This window comes from Nicotiana sylvestris, chromosome 2 (genome assembly GCF_000393655.2).
Source record: "Nicotiana sylvestris chromosome 2, ASM39365v2, whole genome shotgun sequence".
Taxonomy (NCBI): Eukaryota; Viridiplantae; Streptophyta; class Magnoliopsida; order Solanales; family Solanaceae; genus Nicotiana; species Nicotiana sylvestris.
In genome coordinates this window covers 178,903,197-178,925,031 of record NC_091058.1, presented here as the reverse complement: position 1 = coordinate 178,925,031, position 21,835 = coordinate 178,903,197, and the positions used below count along the sequence as shown (strand labels likewise).

Below are 21,835 nucleotides of genomic sequence, written 5' to 3'. Positions count from 1 at the left end.
GAGGATACTGTAGCAAGTTTCTCCACCAAAGACCAAGCCATTGTTGTGGCGAGAGCCCTAAAAAGCCCAAAGTGTTCATTTTATGTTGCATGTGTGCCCTATTTTAACTAATAACGATATCATAGCCATTTTTGTGGCGAGAGCCCTAAAAAGCCCAAAGTGTTCATTTTATGTTGCCTGTGTGCCCTATTTTAACTAATAACGATATAGTATAAGTTAAAACTTATGAAAAATGGGTATAAGTTAAATGGAAGCGTTCGCTCGTACAATTTTTTGAGGATACTTGTAGCAAGTTTTTCCGCCAAAGACCAAGCCATTTTTGTGGCGGGAGCCCTAAAAAGCCCAAAGTGTTCATTTTAGGTTGCCTGTGTGGCCTATTTTAACTAATAACTACATCGTATTGGTCTTCGGTGTACAATCAGTCCAGAGGATAGATGTTTCTCTTCACTAAGTTCACCGTCGATATATATAAATGCGGTGTCTCGTTTCCCCCCTTTCAAAACTCTCTATTTTCAACTGATTGAACTCACGACTGTCCTATACATACAAAAAGGGTCTTAGGGTTCGTACGCGTAGCGCGGGATTTCGATATCTAGAAGAAGTTAACAAGATGAGTATATGGAACTATGTGGTTACGGCTCACAAGCCAACGAACGCTACACATTCCTGTGTTGGCAATTTCACCGCTCCTCACGAGCTCAATCTTATCATTGCGTACGTGTGCCCTAGCTTTCCTATTTTCCTTTTTTTTTTTTGCCTATTTGCTATAGTTGTTTGTGGGTTTTCGCTTGTTTTATTTGTAGAGTACTTTTTTTCTAGTCAATTGTACCTACTACTGTGCTCAAGTATTGGGGCTTTCCTGGTGGGTCGGCCCATTGTTAATTTGCATTTCTGAGTTCACTATTTTTGGGTTTTACAATCCGTAGTTCGTCGGCTTTGATAATTAAATACAGAGTGTTTTCTTTTTTGTATTCTTTTCTTAATTTATTCATTTTTGTGTGAAAATTGGTTACTAATTTGTTAATTCTTTTACTCAATTTTGTTTTTTATTAGGAAATGTACTCGAATCGAGATTCATTTACTCACTCCCCAAGGCTTACAGGTGAACAAGTTTTCCTTGTTTTGGCTGACATGTCTCTATGTCTTTGAAGCAATTACTCATATTTTGGGCATAATTTATCCAATTCTGACGCCTGTTTTAAATTGGAGCTTACCAAGTTAGTAATGGAAGGTTAATTCTGGTGTACTCTTTTGGTTTGGGAAAAGAAAGAAGAAAGAATGACACCAACAGTTCTTTTTTCAGAAAAATGATATAAATAGTTGTTCTATAGAACAGTTGAAAAGAAAATCAGTTGGTACATTGGATGACTTGAACACTTGCAGTATCCTCAGTGTAATATCCCTTGTTTTAATCAGGAAATAAGTGAACATTGGGTCATTTAAATTTAAGAAAAAGTGAATTGCGATTAGCCTAATTGAATGGTTAAACCCAGAAGAGTATATGCCTTCAAGTTGCATATACTATTTAATTCTATATTGTTACATCTTAATCTATCATACAATTATGTTGAAAGATCGAGCTTAAATATCTTAAATATTTGCATTTCGGTGCTACAATGTCCAGTGTCATCACACAACCATTTGTCTTATTGAAGCTAAACTTTCAGTGTGTGTGTGTATTGTACTGCTTTCTTTTTTCGGTGCCTCACCATAGTTCCAAGTTTTGATTGATAATGATCTCGCTATTGTTTTCAATTAGTACATCACTTGTCGATTGGCTTTGGAATCTCATTTAGCATGTTTTTGTTTAGAACATTCTTAGGTTAATCATGTAAAGGTTCTAGATTTTTAGTGTAAACTTGCAGTTATAGGAAATTGTGTATCTCTTTTGTGGTTATCACACTGAGACTCCTTCGTAATATCCTTTATGAAAATTATATATTTGGCATGGTTTTCCAGCACTAGTGGTCAATTACTAGGTGGACATTTCTTATGACTTACTACTAGGAGTGTCATGTAAAAGATTGCTCACTACGAAATCCGTGATTGAAAATATGTAGAAAAAGTTGTGATGACAATAGAATTATTTGTTTAAAGGAAGCAAGAAGGTATTAATCAAGAGCATGTTTAGTATTTCGACATCTTGCATGTCAATTAATGCGTTTGTTAGCGTTTCTGGAAGTCGATTTTGAGAGGAAACTTAAGTGCGATACTAAGGATGAGACAAAATAGTTTCACTTGGCGAATTGGAAAGTGGTCATATCTGCAATACAATATGAAGGCCTCAATGTGAAGTGGATTTGACAATGAGGTGCGAAGTTTTTGGAGAGTAGTAATTGAATAATAAGGTTTCCAAGAGGATTGGGTTGAGGGGGTTGGAAGAGTGAACCATCTCGTTGCCTTGTTGGTGCTGAGTGTGGAGAAATACTATGGAGGGTTGGAAGAATTTTGTGCAAAATCATGTTTAAAGTGAGATAGAAACATGATCAGTATATGGAAGTTTAGGTATTGTGGAGAAAATACCCTCACCAACGCCTTCTCGTGGTCTTTAGCATATGAAGCCAAGAAGCTATGACAATTGCTCAAGTACTTAAGCTACAAGACTGAAATTGTTTGAGATTGAGATTTAGGAAAAACTAGTTTCAGTACCTCATGAAATTACTCTATGAGCAAAACATTGTATCGTCAAACCAAGCTGCTTAGCATTGGAATGTGAAGATAGTTGAATTTCTAGATGTAGTCTTTCCCCCATAGACTACCAAGAACAGGGACACGTTAGAGCCTTCAGAAAGGTATGTTTTTTCCCCACTTGGCAAACATCAAAGGGACCTATTTGTACGGTTAAAAATTTGGTTTAACGTGTACAATTACTGGAAGAAAATGTTGACTACTTTGGCTACTCAATTACGATAGAAAATATTGGATCAGTTTGGATTAAGTGAGTAATGCTAGCTACATGCAAGGATATGATGTTAAACTAGGCTTTAGAAGAAAAAAAGAAGATTAGAGGATGAATGCGACCCATCCATCTATCAGTGAATCCTTGAGAGAAAGGAAATGTACGTGAGAGATTTTCAAGATGGAGTAAATGATTTTGTAGATTTTTTTCGCCTTATAGTTATTATTATTATTTTGTGCACTTATGTGGTTTCAATTCTCAATTGTGTTACATGTGGTGTTCTTTTACCACGTTAGTTGATTTCAAATGGTGACCTGTTAGATAAACACCCATCACATTTGCAAGTTTGTCTATTTGACCATGCAAAACCATCTCATGTTTTAAGCTGTTCTCAAGTTTTTGCTTGTTTCTAACGAGTAATTAGTTAATCTGATAGTTTATAATCTCATCTTACTTTGTTTTGAATGATTTCGAGTCTTTTAGCTTGAGATACGCTTGTTTCATCATTCTGTCCCAACCTTTGTTTCCAATTCAAGATCTTGATCATGGTTGATTTTTTTAGCCGAAAGAATCACATAAATTTGGTATTAAAGCATGCTTGATAATCTACTCATGGAATGAAAAAAGGATGCTGGGTTGAAAAGATGGAAGTTATTAAAAAAGCCCAAGTGAACTACGGTGGAACCTCTAATGTTACGAGAGGCAGAAAGATGAGGAATACTTAAGACCGATGAGAAGGGTTAAGAAGTTATTTCCTTTTATGTGACTGCTTGAGACAGCTCAACGAGGAAGAGATAATAATTTGTGATCGAACAAGAAGGTAAGATCATCCAGTTTATAACAGATTATTTCACACCCAGTACTTGTAATAAAAAGGTTTGCTCGGTGATCGTCGATGGTGGAAGTTGCATATATGTTGTTGAGACGGTAACTAAACTTAGTTTGCCAACCGAACCTCAAAAACACCTTTACAGGATAATTGCTTCAGAATGTTGATGTTTGTAGATAACTCATCGATACCTAGTTCTTTTTGTTGTTGGAAGACTACATAAGAACTCTGCCCAGTGCACTAAGCTCCTGCTATGCGGGGGGTTCAGGGAAGGGCCGGACCACAAGAGTCTATTGTACGCAGTCTTACCCTGCATTTATGCAAGAGGTTGTTTCCACGGCTCGAACCCGTGACCTCCTGGTCACATGGCAACAACTTTAAAAAAATAAATATATAAGAACTCTATTTGGTGTGATGTTATGCATATGGATGTTTGTCGTCTATTGTTGCCAAACCGCAGAAGTATGATAGGTGTGCTTATCATGGTGGGTACCTTGACGCTTTCTCCCTCTGTTTTAATATATATGAGGTAATTTGACTCAGCACGAAGTTTAAGAGGGAAAAAACTTTTGAAACTTGTGGTTCTTAAAGAAGCTTAAAGGGTAAAAGCTTTGTGGTGCCCTGACATTTGTATGGTTATAGAAGTTTCACCTTAAGGGTAAAGTGGGTAAAATAAAAAGTTTAAAGTTAAATTGATTTCAAATGTAGAAATGTATTGTTCTTTTGGAACAAACTAATAAAGAAAGTGTGTCATATAAATTGGAATGGAGGGAGTATTTATTTACGAAAAATATTAGTTTTGATATCATTGCATGCAGAAGAACTTACTAACTTGAGCCAATTTACGCATGATTTCTTAATGACCAAATCGCAAATAATTGGTCCTATCAACAAAGAACCTTTGGAACATTGACGTGGCTAGGGAAATGCAAAAAAAAGGAGCATGTGTTAAATCCACAAGTTGAGAAGTTACCTAAGATTTGATGATGTGATTTTGTAAGTGGGTGCACATGAGTATCCACCCATGCATGAGATTCTACATAATATTGATTGATTTTCGACTGCATTTTTACAAGGTAGCAAGCTACATAATTCCATATTTCAATGAAGAGTTGCAAGGACAAGGGGTATAGTAGCCAACATGGGAGAGTTTGAGCATCTATTTAGTTTCAAACTGTTTAGTGCCTTAAAAGAATGGATCTTGGCAAGAATGTGTGGACAAGAGAACTCTCTACAATATTACAATCAGTGGCTACAATATGTTTTAAATATGTGACTACAAATATTGTTGTTGATCTATTCTCAAGAAGATATTCCTTGATCCATGCTTAATTTAAAGGTTTTCATGTATGCTCCCCAGGTTACAGTTGAACATGGAGATTGTTAAGCTTCATAAGGTTCCAATAGAGATAACTTTAGATTGACTTGAAGTTTGATAGTCACTTTAGGAGGATTCCTCGGAAAAAATTAGTTACAACTATAAAAGTGAGTTGTAGTTCGGCCACATGCTAAAATTACTTTCTTCAAGAAGAAGCTCTATAAGAAGTTAGAGAAATGCAACTTTGAGCCCGGTGAATTGGGTGTCTTCGATCATGAGTGTCGCTAATCTTGTGCCATTTGTGGAGCTTTTATACTCGAGGATGAGTTTTATGAATTTTGGTCAAGGTCAAGTTTATAACCCAAGTTCAAACATGTGGACTTGCTTTTAAGAAGCCCAAGAGGCCCAAGAAGCTCAAGTTTGTAGATTCCTTCTGAGAATATGACATCTTGTTTCCTTCCAAAAATTTAACTTCTAGTTTCTTGTTTCCTTAATAAGTTGGTTTATTGTTCCTTTCCTGGAAGGGATTTCTTGTTTCCTTTTCTTGGTAGGTTTTTACTTTAATTATATTTTTCCCGTAGAACGAAGATTTTACTTTCATTTTAGAATAGGAATTGTGATCATCAAACAAGAGAACTTAGTTCATGTATTTTGCTACAACAACCATTTGCAATTTACTTTATTTCTTCTTCTTTATCCTCGCTTTTGTTCCAAGTAAGGTGGTGATAGTTTTCATCTTTATTCTCAATTGATGGTGCCTCTTTATCATGTTAATTGATTATAAGTGGTGACATTTGGAACTTCTATGTTAAGATTCTTCAAATAATACCCATCCCATTTGTAAATTTGCCCATTTTTCCCTTCAAAACCGGATCACATTTTAAGTCGTTTTGAAGTTGGTATTTTCTTGTTTTGATTAAGTAAATTTGGTAATGCAGAATCTTATTTTTCACCTTGTTATTGAATCACTTGATTATTGAGTTCTACACCTCCAGATATGTTCATGTCTTGAAATCAGGCTGTCTAATCATTGTTTCCGCTTCAAGATCTTGATGTTGGTCAGTTGATTCTTTGTTAACTCAAAGAATCACATTGATTAATGCAACTTGGTACCATGTTCTAGATTTTATATTAGTTTTTATTGTGTCATACTAGGAAACTTGGTATTTAGATAATCTATTTATTTAATCCTTATTTCTAGTAGCCTAAAGTCCTATATAAAGAGCCTTTTGTATTATAAGATTTTTTTTCTCTCCTTTTCTCTTTTCGCAATCTTTAGTTCACCTGTATTTTTGCTGACCGTTTTATATTTCTTTTCTTTTTTCTGGTAAATGTATCTTATTTCTGTCCCAAGCTTTGATTAGATCATATTCTTTGTCTATAAACGTGATGTGTCTTTGGTTCTAGAATATTGCAAAATCTAAGTTCAGTTTAGTGTATTTGTCTGCAGCCTATGTTAGATGTGCCAATATATGGGAGAATCGCGACACTCGAGCTTTTCCGTCCCCACGTGAGTTGACATCTTTTTATTGTGTAGCTCATTTTTATCCTTCAAAATATATTGGACACAAGGAAAAAGTTTCTTTAGCCATATGTCAAACTGTGTTCCCTGGGTATCCTGGCAGGGTGAAACACAAGATTTTCTCTTCATTGCGACGGAGCGATATAAATTCTGTGTCCTTCAATGGGATGCTGAGGCATCTGAAGTTATCACAAGGTTAGTCTGCAAAATTGTGTTTCTTCCTGGTGGGTTAAAATGCCTAATTTAAATATATAAAAGTTTTTTCATAAAAATAAAATCTGACAATCCATTGCAGTTAGATTTCCAACTCCCCATTGAAAGCATGTGTATATAGAACTATATCCTCCTACTTATCAAAAGAAAAAAGAAAAAGAATATGTCCTCTTGACATACATGAATCATGGTGCAGTGTACTTCATCTTTATGACCATTTTATAGAAGCCTTGACAGTTTGTTTGGTCTCTGTGGAAACTCCTTCAAAAGTTAGCCAAAAAAATGTCATTGTTTATTCACAAAACATTCTTGCTACTTAATACCAGGAGTTGGTCTAGCTTTTATATGCCTTATGGTTTTGCTAGTTGCTGAAGGTTTTCTTTTCTTTAATTTTTATTTCATTACTCGCAGCAGTATGTTTATCTAATTTTTATTTCAAGAATATGTCTGTACCTTCACAAGGTAGGGGTAAGGTATGCGTACACACTACCCTTCCCAGACCCCACCTGGGAGAATACACTGGGTATGTTGTTGTTTGTACTCGTAGCGGTGCGCTCCATATCTTTTCTAATGAGTGGATATATTTTGTTTCTCAAATTCAAAGACTTCCCTTCTTTTGGTGTCCTTTATGTAGAGCAATGGGAGATGTCTCAGATCGAATAGGCCGTCCCACCGATAACGGTCAGGTATTATATTTCGAAATGCCCTTAAATATTATTATAATTTAGAGGATCAAACTGGTATTATATATCTTTTGATTTCTCATTTGGTCAATGAGTCAATACCCTATTTTATATTTGTTGTTTACCCTATTTCTTTCTTTTGGTAGATTGGTATAATCGACCCAGACTGCAGATTGATCGGGTTGCATCTTTATGATGGACTATTTAAGGTATTGTCATTACAAGACGTATAATGTTTGCTGGATTAGCTTCTGTGGTGGTATCTTTATTTTTGCAAAAGATTCACTTGGACTTCACTGTCAACAGGTTATTCCATTTGATAACAAAGGCCAACTGAAGGAAGCCTTTAACATCAGGTATCCTCAGATCTACCTTTACAAGATTGTGAAGCTAACTTATCTACAATTTTCTCCTTAAATGAAGTAACGTCCTCTACTTTTGCTAAATATTCTCTAGCCCTTGAGTCAGTTTACTTTTCTTGAGCCGGACCATTTTACCTACTCATATCTACCTGCCTAATTGCTAAATGCTCCTTTCTGTCATTAAATTATAATGGATGAGGCCTGTGGGATTGATATGAGGGTGCATGGATGCTGTATCTGTAGGAGCAAACAAAGAAAAAGAACAATAGTGACATCATTCTTAAAATCAACAATCCAAGTAAGGACCACACTCAAGGGTGTGGCCAAGCGGTCAATGAGTGGTAAAGTCATAGGAGACGAGGATTCAAATTCCAGAAGAGGCAAAAAATAGGTGATATCTTCCTATCTGCCTTAGCCTTGTTCGGCAGGGTTATCGTGTCGTAGCCTAGTACTTGCGCTGGTGGGAGCTAGCAAGTACCTTAGTTATAAAAAGATCCAGGTCATGACTTCAGGAAGCGAACTTGTAGAAACCAATTGCTTGTTATCCTTTTTGTTAAATTCTTTTTAATATATAGGGGGAGGGGAAAGGAAAGGAAAGGGAAATTGTTTGTTGTCCTTCAGCAGATCAATTCATAGCAATCTTCCTTTCTGTATGTGATGGCATTCCAAAATTCATTTGTTTCACCTTTTTATGTTTGTTTCCCGTAACCTTATTTAAATTGAAGCTGTAGATGTAAAGTTTCAAGGATTTCTGGACTGCTGCTTTCATTTTTGAATATTTATTACTGCACTTTGAGTTCTCTTTATTTAAGTTTTTCTAACTAAGAAACTGAAGTTCTTTCTCTATTGCATCATTTCCTGTGGTTGGTCTCGGCAAAGCTGGAAATACACCTGGTGTGACCTCATTTAGTGTATCAACCTACCATCATGTCTTTTGGTAGTGATCATTTATCTGAATTATGCTCCTAAGAATTGTATCGTACACTTTATATAGGAGAATTGCTGAATAGTAGGTCTGACCGTTTCACCAGGGATCTCAAGTTGTTACTCATGGGAGCTATTCTTCTTTGACCGATAGTTAATTGTTTTGTGGTTTTTCCAGGCTTGAGGAGCTTCAAGTTTTGGATATTAAATTCTTATATGGTTGCCCAAAGCCTACAATTGTTGTTCTATATCAGGTCTGTGGTTTTAAAAATGATTTAGAGCCATAATGCTTAACTTACCATTTTCATTTTGTCATTATGGTAAAAACTTTTGTTCATATCATCTTGGGAATTTGATTGGCCCCTTAAGTCTTGGATTTGTTGTTAGCACTTGGTTATAGAATGACGTCGTGCACTTTCTTTTTTAAAAACCAAGATATGGAGGGTGAGGGAGTTTGAACCACCAAATTTGCACAACTGCCATGGTGGTGTCTTCTTTCTGTGTTTAAATTACTTCATTCTGATGCTAGTCCTGGACCTTTACGTTTGATTGGCAGGATAACAAGGACGCCCGACATGTCAAAACGTATGAGGTGTCGTTGAAGGATAAAGATTTTATTGAAGGGCCATGGGCTCAGAATAATCTCGATAATGGAGCTTCTTTGCTAATACCAGTACCTCCGCCACTGTGTGGTGTACTGATTATTGGAGAAGAAACCATAGTTTACTGTAGCGCTTCAGCTTTTAAGGCTATCCCAATTAGACCTGTAAGCATATGTATAACTTACTAATTTTCTTTGTTTTGTGTACAACCACCCCAGCCTTTTCGACCGAATAAGCCCTTTAAAAGGTTTTACCTAATCGTTCTCACAGAAGCTGTTAATTAAATATATGAATGAGATATTGTCTCACCAATGCTTTATTTATCCTTTCAAGTCCATCACAAGAGCATATGGGCGGGTTGATGCTGATGGTTCTCGATATTTGCTTGGGGATCACAATGGGCTTCTTCAGCTACTTGTAATCACTCATGAAAAGGAAAAGTGAGTCAGCATTTTTTGGACTATGTCTTTTATTCTTTTGCTGAATTGCTGGGACCAAACTGCTGTCTTGTATCTTTGCCTAGTTGCTGGGAATAAAATTTTTAACGCAGATTTAATCTTACTTCCCAGAGTTACCGGACTCAAAATTGAGCTACTGGGAGAAACTTCTATTGCATCAACCATATCATACCTAGACAATGCTTTTGTCTTCATTGGGTCAAGCTATGGAGATTCACAGGTACTTTAAACTGTTGAATTAAAGTTTAAACTAATGTGAAATTTTATACCTACGTGCCATTGCTTGTTTCATCTTGTGGATTGAAAAGGAATATGTACCCTTTGCTATGCACGTTTTATCTGAATTGCATAATTATTTGTGCTTAGTGAGTTAAGTATCATTATACAACAACTAAGCCTCAATCCCAAGCTAGTTGGAGTTGGCTACCTAAATCCTCACTACGCCTCGCGTTCCAATGTTAAATGAATTAGGTCCTTTTAACCCTAGAAGCTTTCAACATTTCTACTCGCCTAGAACTCCCCTAACATGATAATAACTGATCCTAGCAAATATTGGACAAATGTGACTGTACCAACTACCAACAATAATAGCCTGTTTGGCCAAGCTTATTTTTTGCCAAAAGTGCTTTTTTTTTTTTTGGCCAAAAGCACTTTTGGCCTCAATTTGAGGTGTTTGGCCAAGCTTCTAGAAGGAAAAAAAATGCTTTTGAGGAGAAGCATAAGCAGTTTTGGAGAAGTAGAAAAAAGTAGATTTTCTCCAAAAGCACTTTTTTGAGAAGCACTTTTGAGAAAAATACACTTAGAAGCAGTTTTTTAAAGCTTCGCCAAACGCTAATTGCTGCTCAGAAGTGCTTTTCAAACTAATTAGCCAAACACAAACTGCTTCTCACCAAAAGTACTTTTAAGAAAAGCACTTCTCAAAATAAGCTTATTTTTGCAGCCTGGCCAATTGCGCTATAAATCTTATTCCTGACTAGTTGATATCGGGTGTGTTGACATTTTTCTTCCATTGTGCTCGATCTTTCACTAAGCCTGCATGAATTTTAAAGATTGCAGTTTTTTCTTGAAATATATTCCTTCCGTGCTTTATTTTCTGCTAAGTTTGCATGTATGACGGTATACCATTAACCCGAGGTTAAATGTGACCTACTTGACTAGCAATTGGCTTATAGATTTTACTAATAGAATCTACTTTTAAACTGTAATACAAATGTTAAATTCATCTCATTAGATAGAGGGTATTAAAAAAATTAACTTGCCATAGGTTTCAAATTGCGCTTGACTTTAGATGAAGCATTTTGCTCACAATTAACCGTTTAACATTGTAATGTGAAAATTCTTGTGTTACATGTACTAAACAAACTAGATTTATCTCGATCTGGATGTAGTTTTATGTTTAATTAACACCATAGAGTTGAAGGAGGTTCTTTGCTAAGAGGTCAGAATAGTTGTAATAAATATTGGTTGATGATTTCATAACTTGATCTGACTTATAGGAATTTTATCTGTTGCTGTATTCGCATTGCATTATTTAATTGAAGTGTTATGAGTCTCAGGTTACTTATATGAGTGCATATTGGTGCAGTAAGTTGGTTTCTACATCCCCATTTTGTAAATCTCTGTATAGTAGCTTTTGATTCATTGGAACTTTGAGGTTTTAAATTTTGGTTGCCTATTTCCTTTGGTGCTTCACATTACATGTTTCATTTTTCGCAGTTCCACTAATATTTTTGAATTCACGTTCAGCTCGTAAAGCTCAATCTCCAGCCCGATGCCAAAGGTTCTTATGTGGAAGTTCTAGAGAGATATGTCAATTTGGGACCAATTGTGGACTTCTGTGTTGTTGACCTGGAGAGGCAAGGTCAAGGTCAGGTCGTGACTTGCTCTGGAGCCTATAAGGATGGCTCACTTCGTATTGTTCGAAATGGAATTGGAATAAATGAACAGGTCTTGTCATTTAAAGTATTTTTGAGTGAATTATTTTTATGTATTCCTATTGCTACAATAACTTGATCTATATGCGATGCTACTTACAGGCGTCTGTGGAACTACAAGGGATCAAAGGAATGTGGTCTCTTAGATCAGCTACTGATGATCCATATGACACATTCTTGGTTGTTAGCTTCATTAGCGAGACACGTGTTTTAGCTATGAACCTTGAGGATGAGCTGGAAGAAACTGAGATAGAAGGCTTCAATTCTCAAGTCCAGACCTTGTTTTGTCATGATGCGATATACAACCAGCTTGTACAGGTATGCCCTGTGCTGAGTAGATCATTTTCTGAGTCTAAGAAGTATTTTATCCATCAATCTACCATCCAGGTGCTTTTGCAAGTGTTCAATGTATGTCATTCTGAACAATGTTATTGTAAGAGAATAAAATATGAGACGTAAATAGGACTAGATTTTTTATTTTATCAATCTCCTTGACTCTCTGCCACTGGATGGATGTGGACAATATGGAATAATCAGCTATTCACTACTACTGATGAAGGATTCTACAAAATGAGAAGGATTGGCAAGCTGTTTTTAAGAACTAAATGGACTTGGTATGACAAAAATGAAAGGAAGGAAATTAAATAAGAGTATAGGCTCTTTCACACTTACAGAGGGCAGTATAACTTATCCCGCCACTGGTTGCATTTTTTTGATAAGGTAAATGGTATTATTAACAAATTGGGAAAGGCTCCCGTATACAAGAGGTATACCAAAAAGTAGTGAATCTACAACATAACATGATTCTCTATGAAAGGCACCCAATCATCTAAACAAGTAGGAATTTCAAGGGTGCACCAAAAAGCAATCAAAGACAAAAGGCTATTCCTCAAGTATACAAAATCATTTTCAATCCCCTCAAAAGCTCTCCTATTTCTCTCTCCATACGACCCACATAACAGCTAACGGAGCAACCTTCCATGCCTTTTATTGTCTTCTACTATGTCTACCAGCCCAGCTATGCAACACATCTCTACCAGTACCTGGCGTCACCCATTGTACACCAGAGTAATTCAGGACCACCCTCCACAAACCCAATGCCATTCTATAATGCACCAATATATGATCAACTTCTTCACCCGAACATTTGCACATGTAGCACCTACTGACATAAGTAATGTTTCTCTTCCTCAGATTCTCAGCTGTCAAAATCGTTCCTCCCGCTGCTAACCATGCAAAAACGCACACCTTCCGAGGTGCCCTAGGAATCCATATAGATAAACGTTGAAAGTGTGTCTCCTCACCAACAAACTCTGGTAGAGAGATTTGACTGTGAACAAACCATCACTTTTTAGCGCTCATCTCCATGAGTCATTATTAAAGTGAGGTCTGATTTGCTTGTAAAGTAGCTCCACTAACCTTTGAAACTCTCCCAACTCCCAGTCTTGCAGATTTCTTCTAAACGTCATATCTCAAAGTACTTCCCGTCACGCTCCCCGAATCTAATGGACTGTCAATTCCTTGTCAATTCCTTGTGGTTCGAAACTTTGTACAAATTAGGGAATGAAATCCTCAAGGAGTCTTCCCCGCACCACTTGTGATTCCAAAAGTTAATATCCCCAACCCTAAAGAAGATATTACCATTGAAGTCCTCCCACCCCTTCATTTTGTTCCTCCACATGCTACATCCAAATGGAACTGTAATAGTTCTAGTTCTCCATCCCAATTCCATAAAACCATACTTCTCAACTACTACCCCCACCACTGGTTGCATTTTTCATGTGTCTATGGTTTTCATAACAATCTTACGTATAAGATTCTTATCTACCTCTGGGTAATGAATTGAGACACATTTATGATTAGATCAAAATTGTGATTTGGTAATATAGATCTGTCCGGGGATTATACTTTAGGTTCTATATATGGAATTGGTATGTTCAACTTCTTTCTTTTTGGGTTATTTGGTGTGATTTTTCAAGTATGAAATGCTCAGTAGATTATAAAATCTATAAATTGTAGGTAGCCATCTGCAGGAAGATGATTTCTTTCTATACAGATACTAGGTTATACAAAATGTCTGTCGTTACATTGTGAAACTAATTCTTTCCTTCTCTAGAGTGTAGACTTCACTGGTTTCCACTAGTTCTTGTTGGTACTCTTTCTGGTCTGTTATGCGCTTACTGTAACTGGTAGTCTTGAAGAATTATCAAGTGTTTCCACTATGATTGATATTATCTTAAGATCACAAAAGTTAGAAATGAGAAAATATTATTTCAGAAGCATCTTCCTTCAGTATCATCTCTTTTTTGTTAGGTTAATCGCCAGTTGTGTGCGTAAATTTTGTCAAAGTTCATATATGTGTCATCTTTTACATGCTTCTTAAGTTGTACTGCATCTTGTTTTGTTATTATGTGCTCGTTGGATGAGGGGAGATTTGTTGGAACAAATACTATTCTTTGCGCTGTCATATTTGAGATTGTCAGTTACTGCTATTGTCTTGTTACTGCTAGTATGTCCCTATTTGGCTTCATTGAGAGAGTTAAAATTGAGAAACCAGAATCTTCCATAACCTCTCTCTCTCTGCAGTAATTTTGTAGACTATAATGAGTAATGATTGAATCGAACACTGGTTGCTTAGGGTATAACATTGTCATTAACCATCTGTGGAAAGCTTCTTTTATATTTCTTGCTGAATACATTAGACACTCTGTATTCAAAGATAGTTGCGCATAAATTGTCATGCAGGTTACTTCTAACTCTGTAAGATTGGTCAGCTCTATCTCTAGAGATCTGAAAAACGAATGGTTTGCTCCGGCCGGCTACTCAGTCAATGTTGCAACTGCTAATGCCACTCAGGTTTACCTCTTGCATTTATCCATGACTTCATAATAGTTTGAGACAGGCAACAGCCTGTTGATGATTGGTTTTAGAACAAATGTCGAATAGCTTTTATATATCATGGTTGTGCAGTTTTTCTGCCCGTCCAGGAAAAAACAAGAGACCGAATAACTATGACAATGACAGCTGTTGGTTGTTACATGCTTGTGGCGATTGGACACAGATTCCAATGCACAATTATGCATTTTTTAGGTTATGTAGCTTCAAGATCTTATTTCTTGGGACATTTACTCTCATTTTCTTTGTTGGTGCCAAGTTCTTGTTTTAAACAGTGACATCTTTTTGTATACCAACTGAATGAAGTATATTTTCCCCAGATATTACTAATTTTCGTGATTAGTTCTTGTTGCAATAACCATTGCTTTTGACTTAGAAAAGGAAAGCTATACTTCGATTATTTTATAACACTGAATCTTTTTATTGTGCTCATAGAATTTACTTTTACAAAGTGCAGAACTCATTTTGAACTGGAGCTCGTAAGTTAATAGCAACTGTATTGTCTTTTTTAAGTTTATGATACTTGATTTCTTCTTTTGACTTTGGAAAAAACCCAATTTCCTTGACCTCTTGTTCTCCTTCATATTTGTGACCATCCTATCTATAGCTATATTTTTATACATCAGTTTACGGAAAATCATCACTAGGTTACAATCTAGTGATTGATTTACCCTAGAAGGTCTTGTTTCCAATATGTGCCGTGTTTGACCTTTGTGCTGTGTTTGACCAAAAGATGGGTTTCACCTTTAAAAGTGAATCTCTGCCAGGAATCAGGAAACACGGAATAACAAGCTAAATAACAGCCTCACAGAGTTGGATACCGACGCAGAAACAACACAATGAAATTTTTGAACATTAGGCAGATATGCCTCAAATTATATATACACAAAAAATGTGCTTTATATGATTTTTTACTTTAGTAACAAAGAATGTGCTTTATTTGTTTTGTTAACACATTAGTAACAAAGAATGTCTAAATACATAATTCATCAGTTTCATAGATTCTTTTTGATAAATAACGTGAAAATTTTCATTAAACGGTACTAAGAAGATTTTCTTACTCTTACCAATCAAAAAAACAGACTAAATAAAATTGTGTACTAGGAAAGTGCATATGTATGTATAGATAAAGACTCGGATTCCTTCTAATGTAGAGAATGTTTGAGTCCACAAAGGAATTAGCATTATTATTCTAAAAGCCATGACACAAATTTAACCTTTGTGGACATCTCGATTTGGCAAATAACAGTTGAGTTCTGGTCTTCAAAGCATCGGTTTCTGTCCTTCCAAGCTGCCCTAGAAATGCAAGGTGGTATCATCTTCCATCAATATAATAGATTATAAGATGAAAGAATAGATTCAAGTTAGTAGCATCCCAACAAAGGTAGAAAAGCATCCATATGTAGTTCCATATAATAACAGTTTAATTACATGAGTAAACTCGCCATGTTCTCTTTTGATCTAGAGCTTGGTCAAGTAAAGGGGACTGGTTGTTCAGTTTTTTTCCACAAAATTTCGCTACTATAGAAGGAACTTAATCCCCCCCTCCCCCCCCCCCAAAACAATTTATGTGAACCTATATGACTTGATGTGGAGTTTAAGAACGAAACTTTCACAAAATTTTCCTTACTATAGAAGGAACTTATTCCCCCCCCCCCCCCCCACACACACACAAATTTATGTGAACCTATTTGACTTAGATGTGGAGTTTAAAAACGAAAGGATGGCCTTTGAAACATGTGGTCTTTTTTTTTTTTTTTTTAAATAAGGTACATATGGTCTTAAACATATACCATAACGTTTGTGTGGACTGTGGTTGTAAGGCTTCTGAAACTTTGATCTTAAATCTGGTAATATATTTGTTGCTATAAAAGCTATTCATTAAGGTAAAATGGGCATTTAAGTTAAATTTTTTTCAAATTAAGAAAGGGGTCATTCTTTTTGGAACGGACTAAAAAAAGAATAGCTTCACATAAACTGGAAATGAGGGAGTTTATATTTTTTTGATCTATGTTGTTTTCTATGCGTAAGAGTTATTGTATAAAGCCAAATGGGTGACACAATTTCCGGATTTAAAAATTGAATATGAATTAGGACCTGCATAATCTTTAAGCTAATACATAGACCACTTCAGCTTGTGGAACAAGAGTGAGTTGTGATTTCCTTCAGAATATTAAACATAATTTGCTAGAGATAGGCTTCTTTAGACCTCTCAATAATATAGTTGAAGAAATCTTGAGCAAATGAGTAACTAGTTTTTCAAAGTTATGGAGAACATGAAAGACTTAAATAGTAAAATCACTTAATAGAATTATTTGAATTTCTTTGCTTGTTCTTTAGTTAAACTTAGAAGCAGAAATTGTTAATAAATTGTAAAATAAAAGGAATATGTTTCAGATTGCTCAATAGAACCATTTCACGATTCACCAGGATGTTGGTTAATTGTGGCAGCCACTGACACCTTAGGATGTCTGTTGAAAGCTATAATTTCTTTTTCCTTTTTGTTTGTGAGGGGGGGGGGGTCATGGTTTACCTTTGTTAGTTGCAAATGTTTGTTAATCCACTCTTCTGCCGATTAGCTCATGTGCTGCTATTTTTTCTTTTACAGGTACTGTTGGCAACTGGGGGTGGCCATCTGGTCTACCTAGAAATTGGTGATGGGGTGCTAAATGAAGTAAAATATGCCAAGTTGGATTATGATATCTCATGCCTGGACATAAATCCAATTGGTGAGAATCCAAACTATAGTCAAATTGCAGCAGTTGGAATGTGGACAGACATAAGTGTCAGGATATATTCACTTCCCGACTTGAATCTCATTACAAAGGAACAGCTAGGAGGGGAGATAATTCCTCGTTCAGTTCTTATGTGTTCCTTCGAAGGGGTATGTCCTCTATCTTTAGTCGCCTTGTATGCCTCAACTACCCGTTTTCTTTTTGGGGAATGACAAGCACAGGGGTTTTGGGTTTGATATCTTGGGCTTCCCTGGGCAGAAACCAGGGAAACAACTGGGCTAATGGTGGGGTTGCCTTCTGGTCTCTGATTATAGATTTTTTTATTCTTTAATTTCTTTGATAAAGCTCTGTCTATAGGCTTATAGCCAAACATGAGTTATCGTTGGGATGGTTGTCAATTGTGCTCTAGAATCATGCTCCTCTAGCACTTATGTGGAGCGCATGGAGAGGAACAAGAGAGCATTTGATGGACTAGAGAAAGATCTTGTACATTTGAGAAATAGTCTCTTTTCCCTTTTTTCTTTTTGGGGTGCACCCACGAGCTTCCTACTTGTAGTCTGTAGAAGATTAGGTTAGGTGTCTTTCATGGAAAACCATGTCTTCTTGTAAGGTTTTCTATTTTTTGATATACTACTAGTATGAGTGAGCTTTTTGCCCTTCTTTTAATGACATTTATTACTTTATCCAAAAATGAAACATCAACACTGAAGCATTTATTATTGTGCTATGGTTATTCAAGAAAATAAAATGAAATAAAATCAAGACCTGAAGCTGCTGTAATCAATGAACAGTAGGAATCCTTGGAAGCATTAAACTAGATTATGTTTCTTTCCAATTTGGGTACAATTCATCTTTCATCAAGTGAACTAGTGTAGTTGGATGGCAAGACTGAGAGAAAGTATACACCAGCAGATTTGATTGACTGATACTGGAATAGGGTTTTGAATGGATCAGGCAATAGCCATGAAATTTTTTATGCTGCCCTCCTCCAATATGTTCTCTTACCTCTGTTTCTTTCCTTTTTTGGGGGTCTAAAACTCTCTCTTTCAGATATCTTATCTACTATGTGCTTTGGGAGATGGTCATCTCTTGAATTATGTATTGAGCATGAGTACTGGTGAGCTGACAGACAGGAAAAAAGTGTCTCTTGGAACCCAGCCCATAACACTTCGTACATTCTCATCTAAAGATGCTACGCACGTCTTTGCTGCCTCCGATAGGCCCACAGTTATTTACAGCAGTAACAAGAAGCTGCTTTATAGCAATGTAAATCTAAAAGAAGTTAGTCACATGTGCCCATTCAATGTTGCAGCTTTTCCAGACAGGTAATTGTTCCTTCTTTTTCTTCAATTTTACTGCCAACATTGCGTCTGTTGACTTAAAAATTGAATGTGGTACTCTATTGGAAATTTCTATCTCTGTCTATTGATTTAAGTGTTTAATTACATTTTGGAGAATGAATTGCTTGCTCAGCCCTCAGACACCTATTACTGGGGTCAACATGTTAAAGAATTAAAATGTCTTCTACATATCATTACAAGCTAATGTTAGAGTTGATTTTTGCTAGATCTTCCATTTCTGTCAGTCAAAGAATGTTAGAAAATCATAAATTGTTGCAATTTTCTGTATCTTTTATTAATTGTGTCCTATATTTTCTATGCATAAGAGCTTTAATAGTTATTTCTCTTTTGTCAACAGCCTCGCAATTGCAAAAGAAGGAGAGTTAACAATTGGCACTATTGATGAAATTCAAAAGCTTCACATCCGTTCAATACCCCTCGGGGAGCATGCACGGCGGATCAGCCATCAAGAGCAGACCAGGACATTTGCTCTATGCAGCGTCAAGTATACTCAGTCGAATGCAGATGATCCTGAAGTGCATTTTGTCCGCCTGTTAGATGATCAGACATTTGAGTTCATATCAACTTACCCCCTTGACCAATTTGAATATGGTTGTTCCATACTTAGCTGCTCCTTTTCTGATGACAGTAATGTGTATTATTGCGTTGGCACTGCTTATGTGATGCCAGAGGAAAATGAACCTACCAAGGTAAGTTTCATTGATAAAAGTTTCTCTAATTGTAATTGTTGCTTAGATCCTGTGATTTGTGATGAACTATCGATTTGTGTAGATTTTGGGTTTTGAGCCATATTGTTTTCCTCAAATTCATCTGATACATACCTATTGGTTGAACTTTATCATCTTTCCATCACCATGCCCACTTTTTCTGGCTCTTCTTTTTTGTTGAGACTGGTGATGTGCTGACGTGGTTAAGGCAAATTACGATCTTGATAATCTTTTCTTTCAACTGTTTTGAAGTTTCAACTAGATTCTTATATTCCTTGCTTAACTGAAATGTGACAACAAATATGGGACGGTAGGAGGATTGCTGAAGTGATATAAAGAAGATATTTAATACATCAAAAACTGTTGTGATTAATATTGATTATAACATCACATGATAGCCCCCCCCCCCCCCCAAAAAAAAAAAAAAAAAAAACCTAAATAAAAAGGAAAAAAGGAGTGAATAGAACATCAGATAATCTTTACGAATTGCTTGGAAAGGAGCTGAGTTTATATCATCAGTAGCTAGATTAAGCAAACTAATCTTTTATTGAAGGAGGAAATCGTGGTTGGAAGCAATTTTTACACCTTAAGGCTGTTTTGTTTGATATAATTTTGTTTCAAGTCAAAACTAATAGGCTTGTTACTATATGCCTTCAATGTAATGAAGTCAACTTTTTTTTCTGGGCTTGTTTAATTCACTGATGTTCATTTTTATGGTTATTTAAGGTACTTAAATGATGAGTAATTGCAGGGCCGAATTTTAGTTTTTATAGTTGAAGATGGAAAGCTCCAACTAATTGCAGAGAAGGAAACTAAGGGAGCTGTATACTCTCTAAATGCCTTCAATGGGAAACTGCTTGCTGCAATCAATCAGAAGATTCAATTGTACAAGTGGGCCTCGCGTGAAGATGGTGGCAGCCGAGAATTGCAGACAGAATGTGGACACCATGGTCATATATTGGCTCTTTATGTTCAAACACGTGGGGATTTTATTGTCGTTGGTGATTTGATGAAGTCCATTTCTCTACTGATTTTCAAGGTAACTTTTGTAAGTAAATATAATATTCTAATGCTTTAGAAAGTTAAGCTACAATTGTACTCTCAATTACCAGTTTCTTATGCTTAACCTAATTTGTCTTTCCTTCAATAAGAAGTCATTGCTGACATTCACAATATTGTTCCTATTTAGCACGAGGAGGGTGCTATAGAGGAGCGAGCCCGGGACTATAATGCAAATTGGATGTCAGCTGTCGAGATTCTCGACGATGACATTTATCTTGGTTCGGAGAACAACTTTAACCTTTTCACGGTCAGGAAAAATAGTGAGGGTGCTACAGATGAAGAGCGCAGCCGTCTTGAAGTGGTTGGTGAATACCACCTTGGTGAATTTGTTAATAGGTTTAGACACGGTTCACTTGTCATGCGATTGCCAGATTCAGATGTTGGCCAGATACCTACCGTTATATTTGGCACAGTGAATGGTGTTATTGGGGTCATTGCCTCGCTTCCTCATGATCAGTATTTATTTTTGGAAAAGCTGCAGACAAGCTTAAGGAAAGTGATAAAGGGTGTAGGCGGACTGAGCCATGAGCAGTGGAGGTCGTTTTACAATGAGAAGAAAACTGTAGAAGCTAAAAACTTTCTTGACGGAGATTTGATTGAATCATTCCTAGATCTTAGCAGGAGCCGGATGGAAGATATTTCTAAAGCAATGGCAGTTCCTGTTGAGGAACTAATGAAGAGAGTGGAAGAGTTGACAAGGTTGCATTAGTTATTTTTTAATGGTCTTCCTCTTCCCCAGCGTGTAATATTTCACATTTCAACTTCTCTGCTAAGCGAACCATATTATTGAGTTATGGTTTTTTTATGAGATTTTCATAAAACACTATCTTTTAGTGGTAATTAGCTATCTATAGATACCATTTGCTATATTACAGCTTCTCTTGTTATAAGATGTATTAGATGTATTTAAACTACTGTATTCATGAATACAATAGCAAAAATAGGCGTGAATCAGGGAAGTCCAGCTAATCAGTTGTTGTATTCGAGTGTATTCGAATGTATTCATGGCGTGAAACATATGATTACAATTGGATAGATTATTGTATTTGATTGTATTCACGGCATGAAACAGGGGATTACACTGTTTTTAAATGGTAAGTGAATCAATTAACATAATAGATTCCTAATATAACTCAACAAACTTGATTATAACACATAAATTTTGTATTTTCAGTTAAAAAATTTCTCAACCGAAAAACACCCCAAAAATATAGCAATCTTCAGAGAAATTATATAATACATCTGAATACATAAATTATATTAATTAAAAGAATTATAAGAAAATGCACCGACTTTACACCATAACAAAAAATGGCTCATATTTTTAAGTT

General features: G+C 36.0%; 1 protein-coding gene across 2 annotated transcripts; it reads left to right on the top strand.

Moving 5' to 3' along the window:
* Positions 1–412: 412 nt before the first annotated feature.
* Positions 413–21,563, top strand: LOC104249289 (DNA damage-binding protein 1). 2 transcript variants are annotated; one of them, XM_009805683.2, is made up of 19 exons: positions 413–714; positions 1,054–1,102; positions 6,497–6,556; positions 6,672–6,763; positions 7,416–7,467; positions 7,611–7,673; positions 7,771–7,820; positions 8,929–9,004; positions 9,307–9,516; positions 9,686–9,792; positions 9,922–10,030; positions 11,557–11,757; positions 11,847–12,062; positions 14,490–14,600; positions 17,248–17,523; positions 18,425–18,699; positions 19,073–19,424; positions 20,194–20,481; positions 20,632–21,563. In XM_009805683.2, exons 1-19 carry the CDS (start codon positions 611–613, stop codon positions 21,211–21,213), a joined length of 3,273 nt encoding a protein of 1,090 aa, XP_009803985.1. In that variant the 5' UTR covers positions 413–610; the 3' UTR covers positions 21,214–21,563. The 2 variants fall into 2 exon arrangements, with proteins under 2 accessions (XP_009803985.1, XP_009803984.1); XM_009805682.2 differs by having other exon boundaries at positions 6,482–6,556.
* Positions 21,564–21,835: the final 272 nt, after the last annotated feature.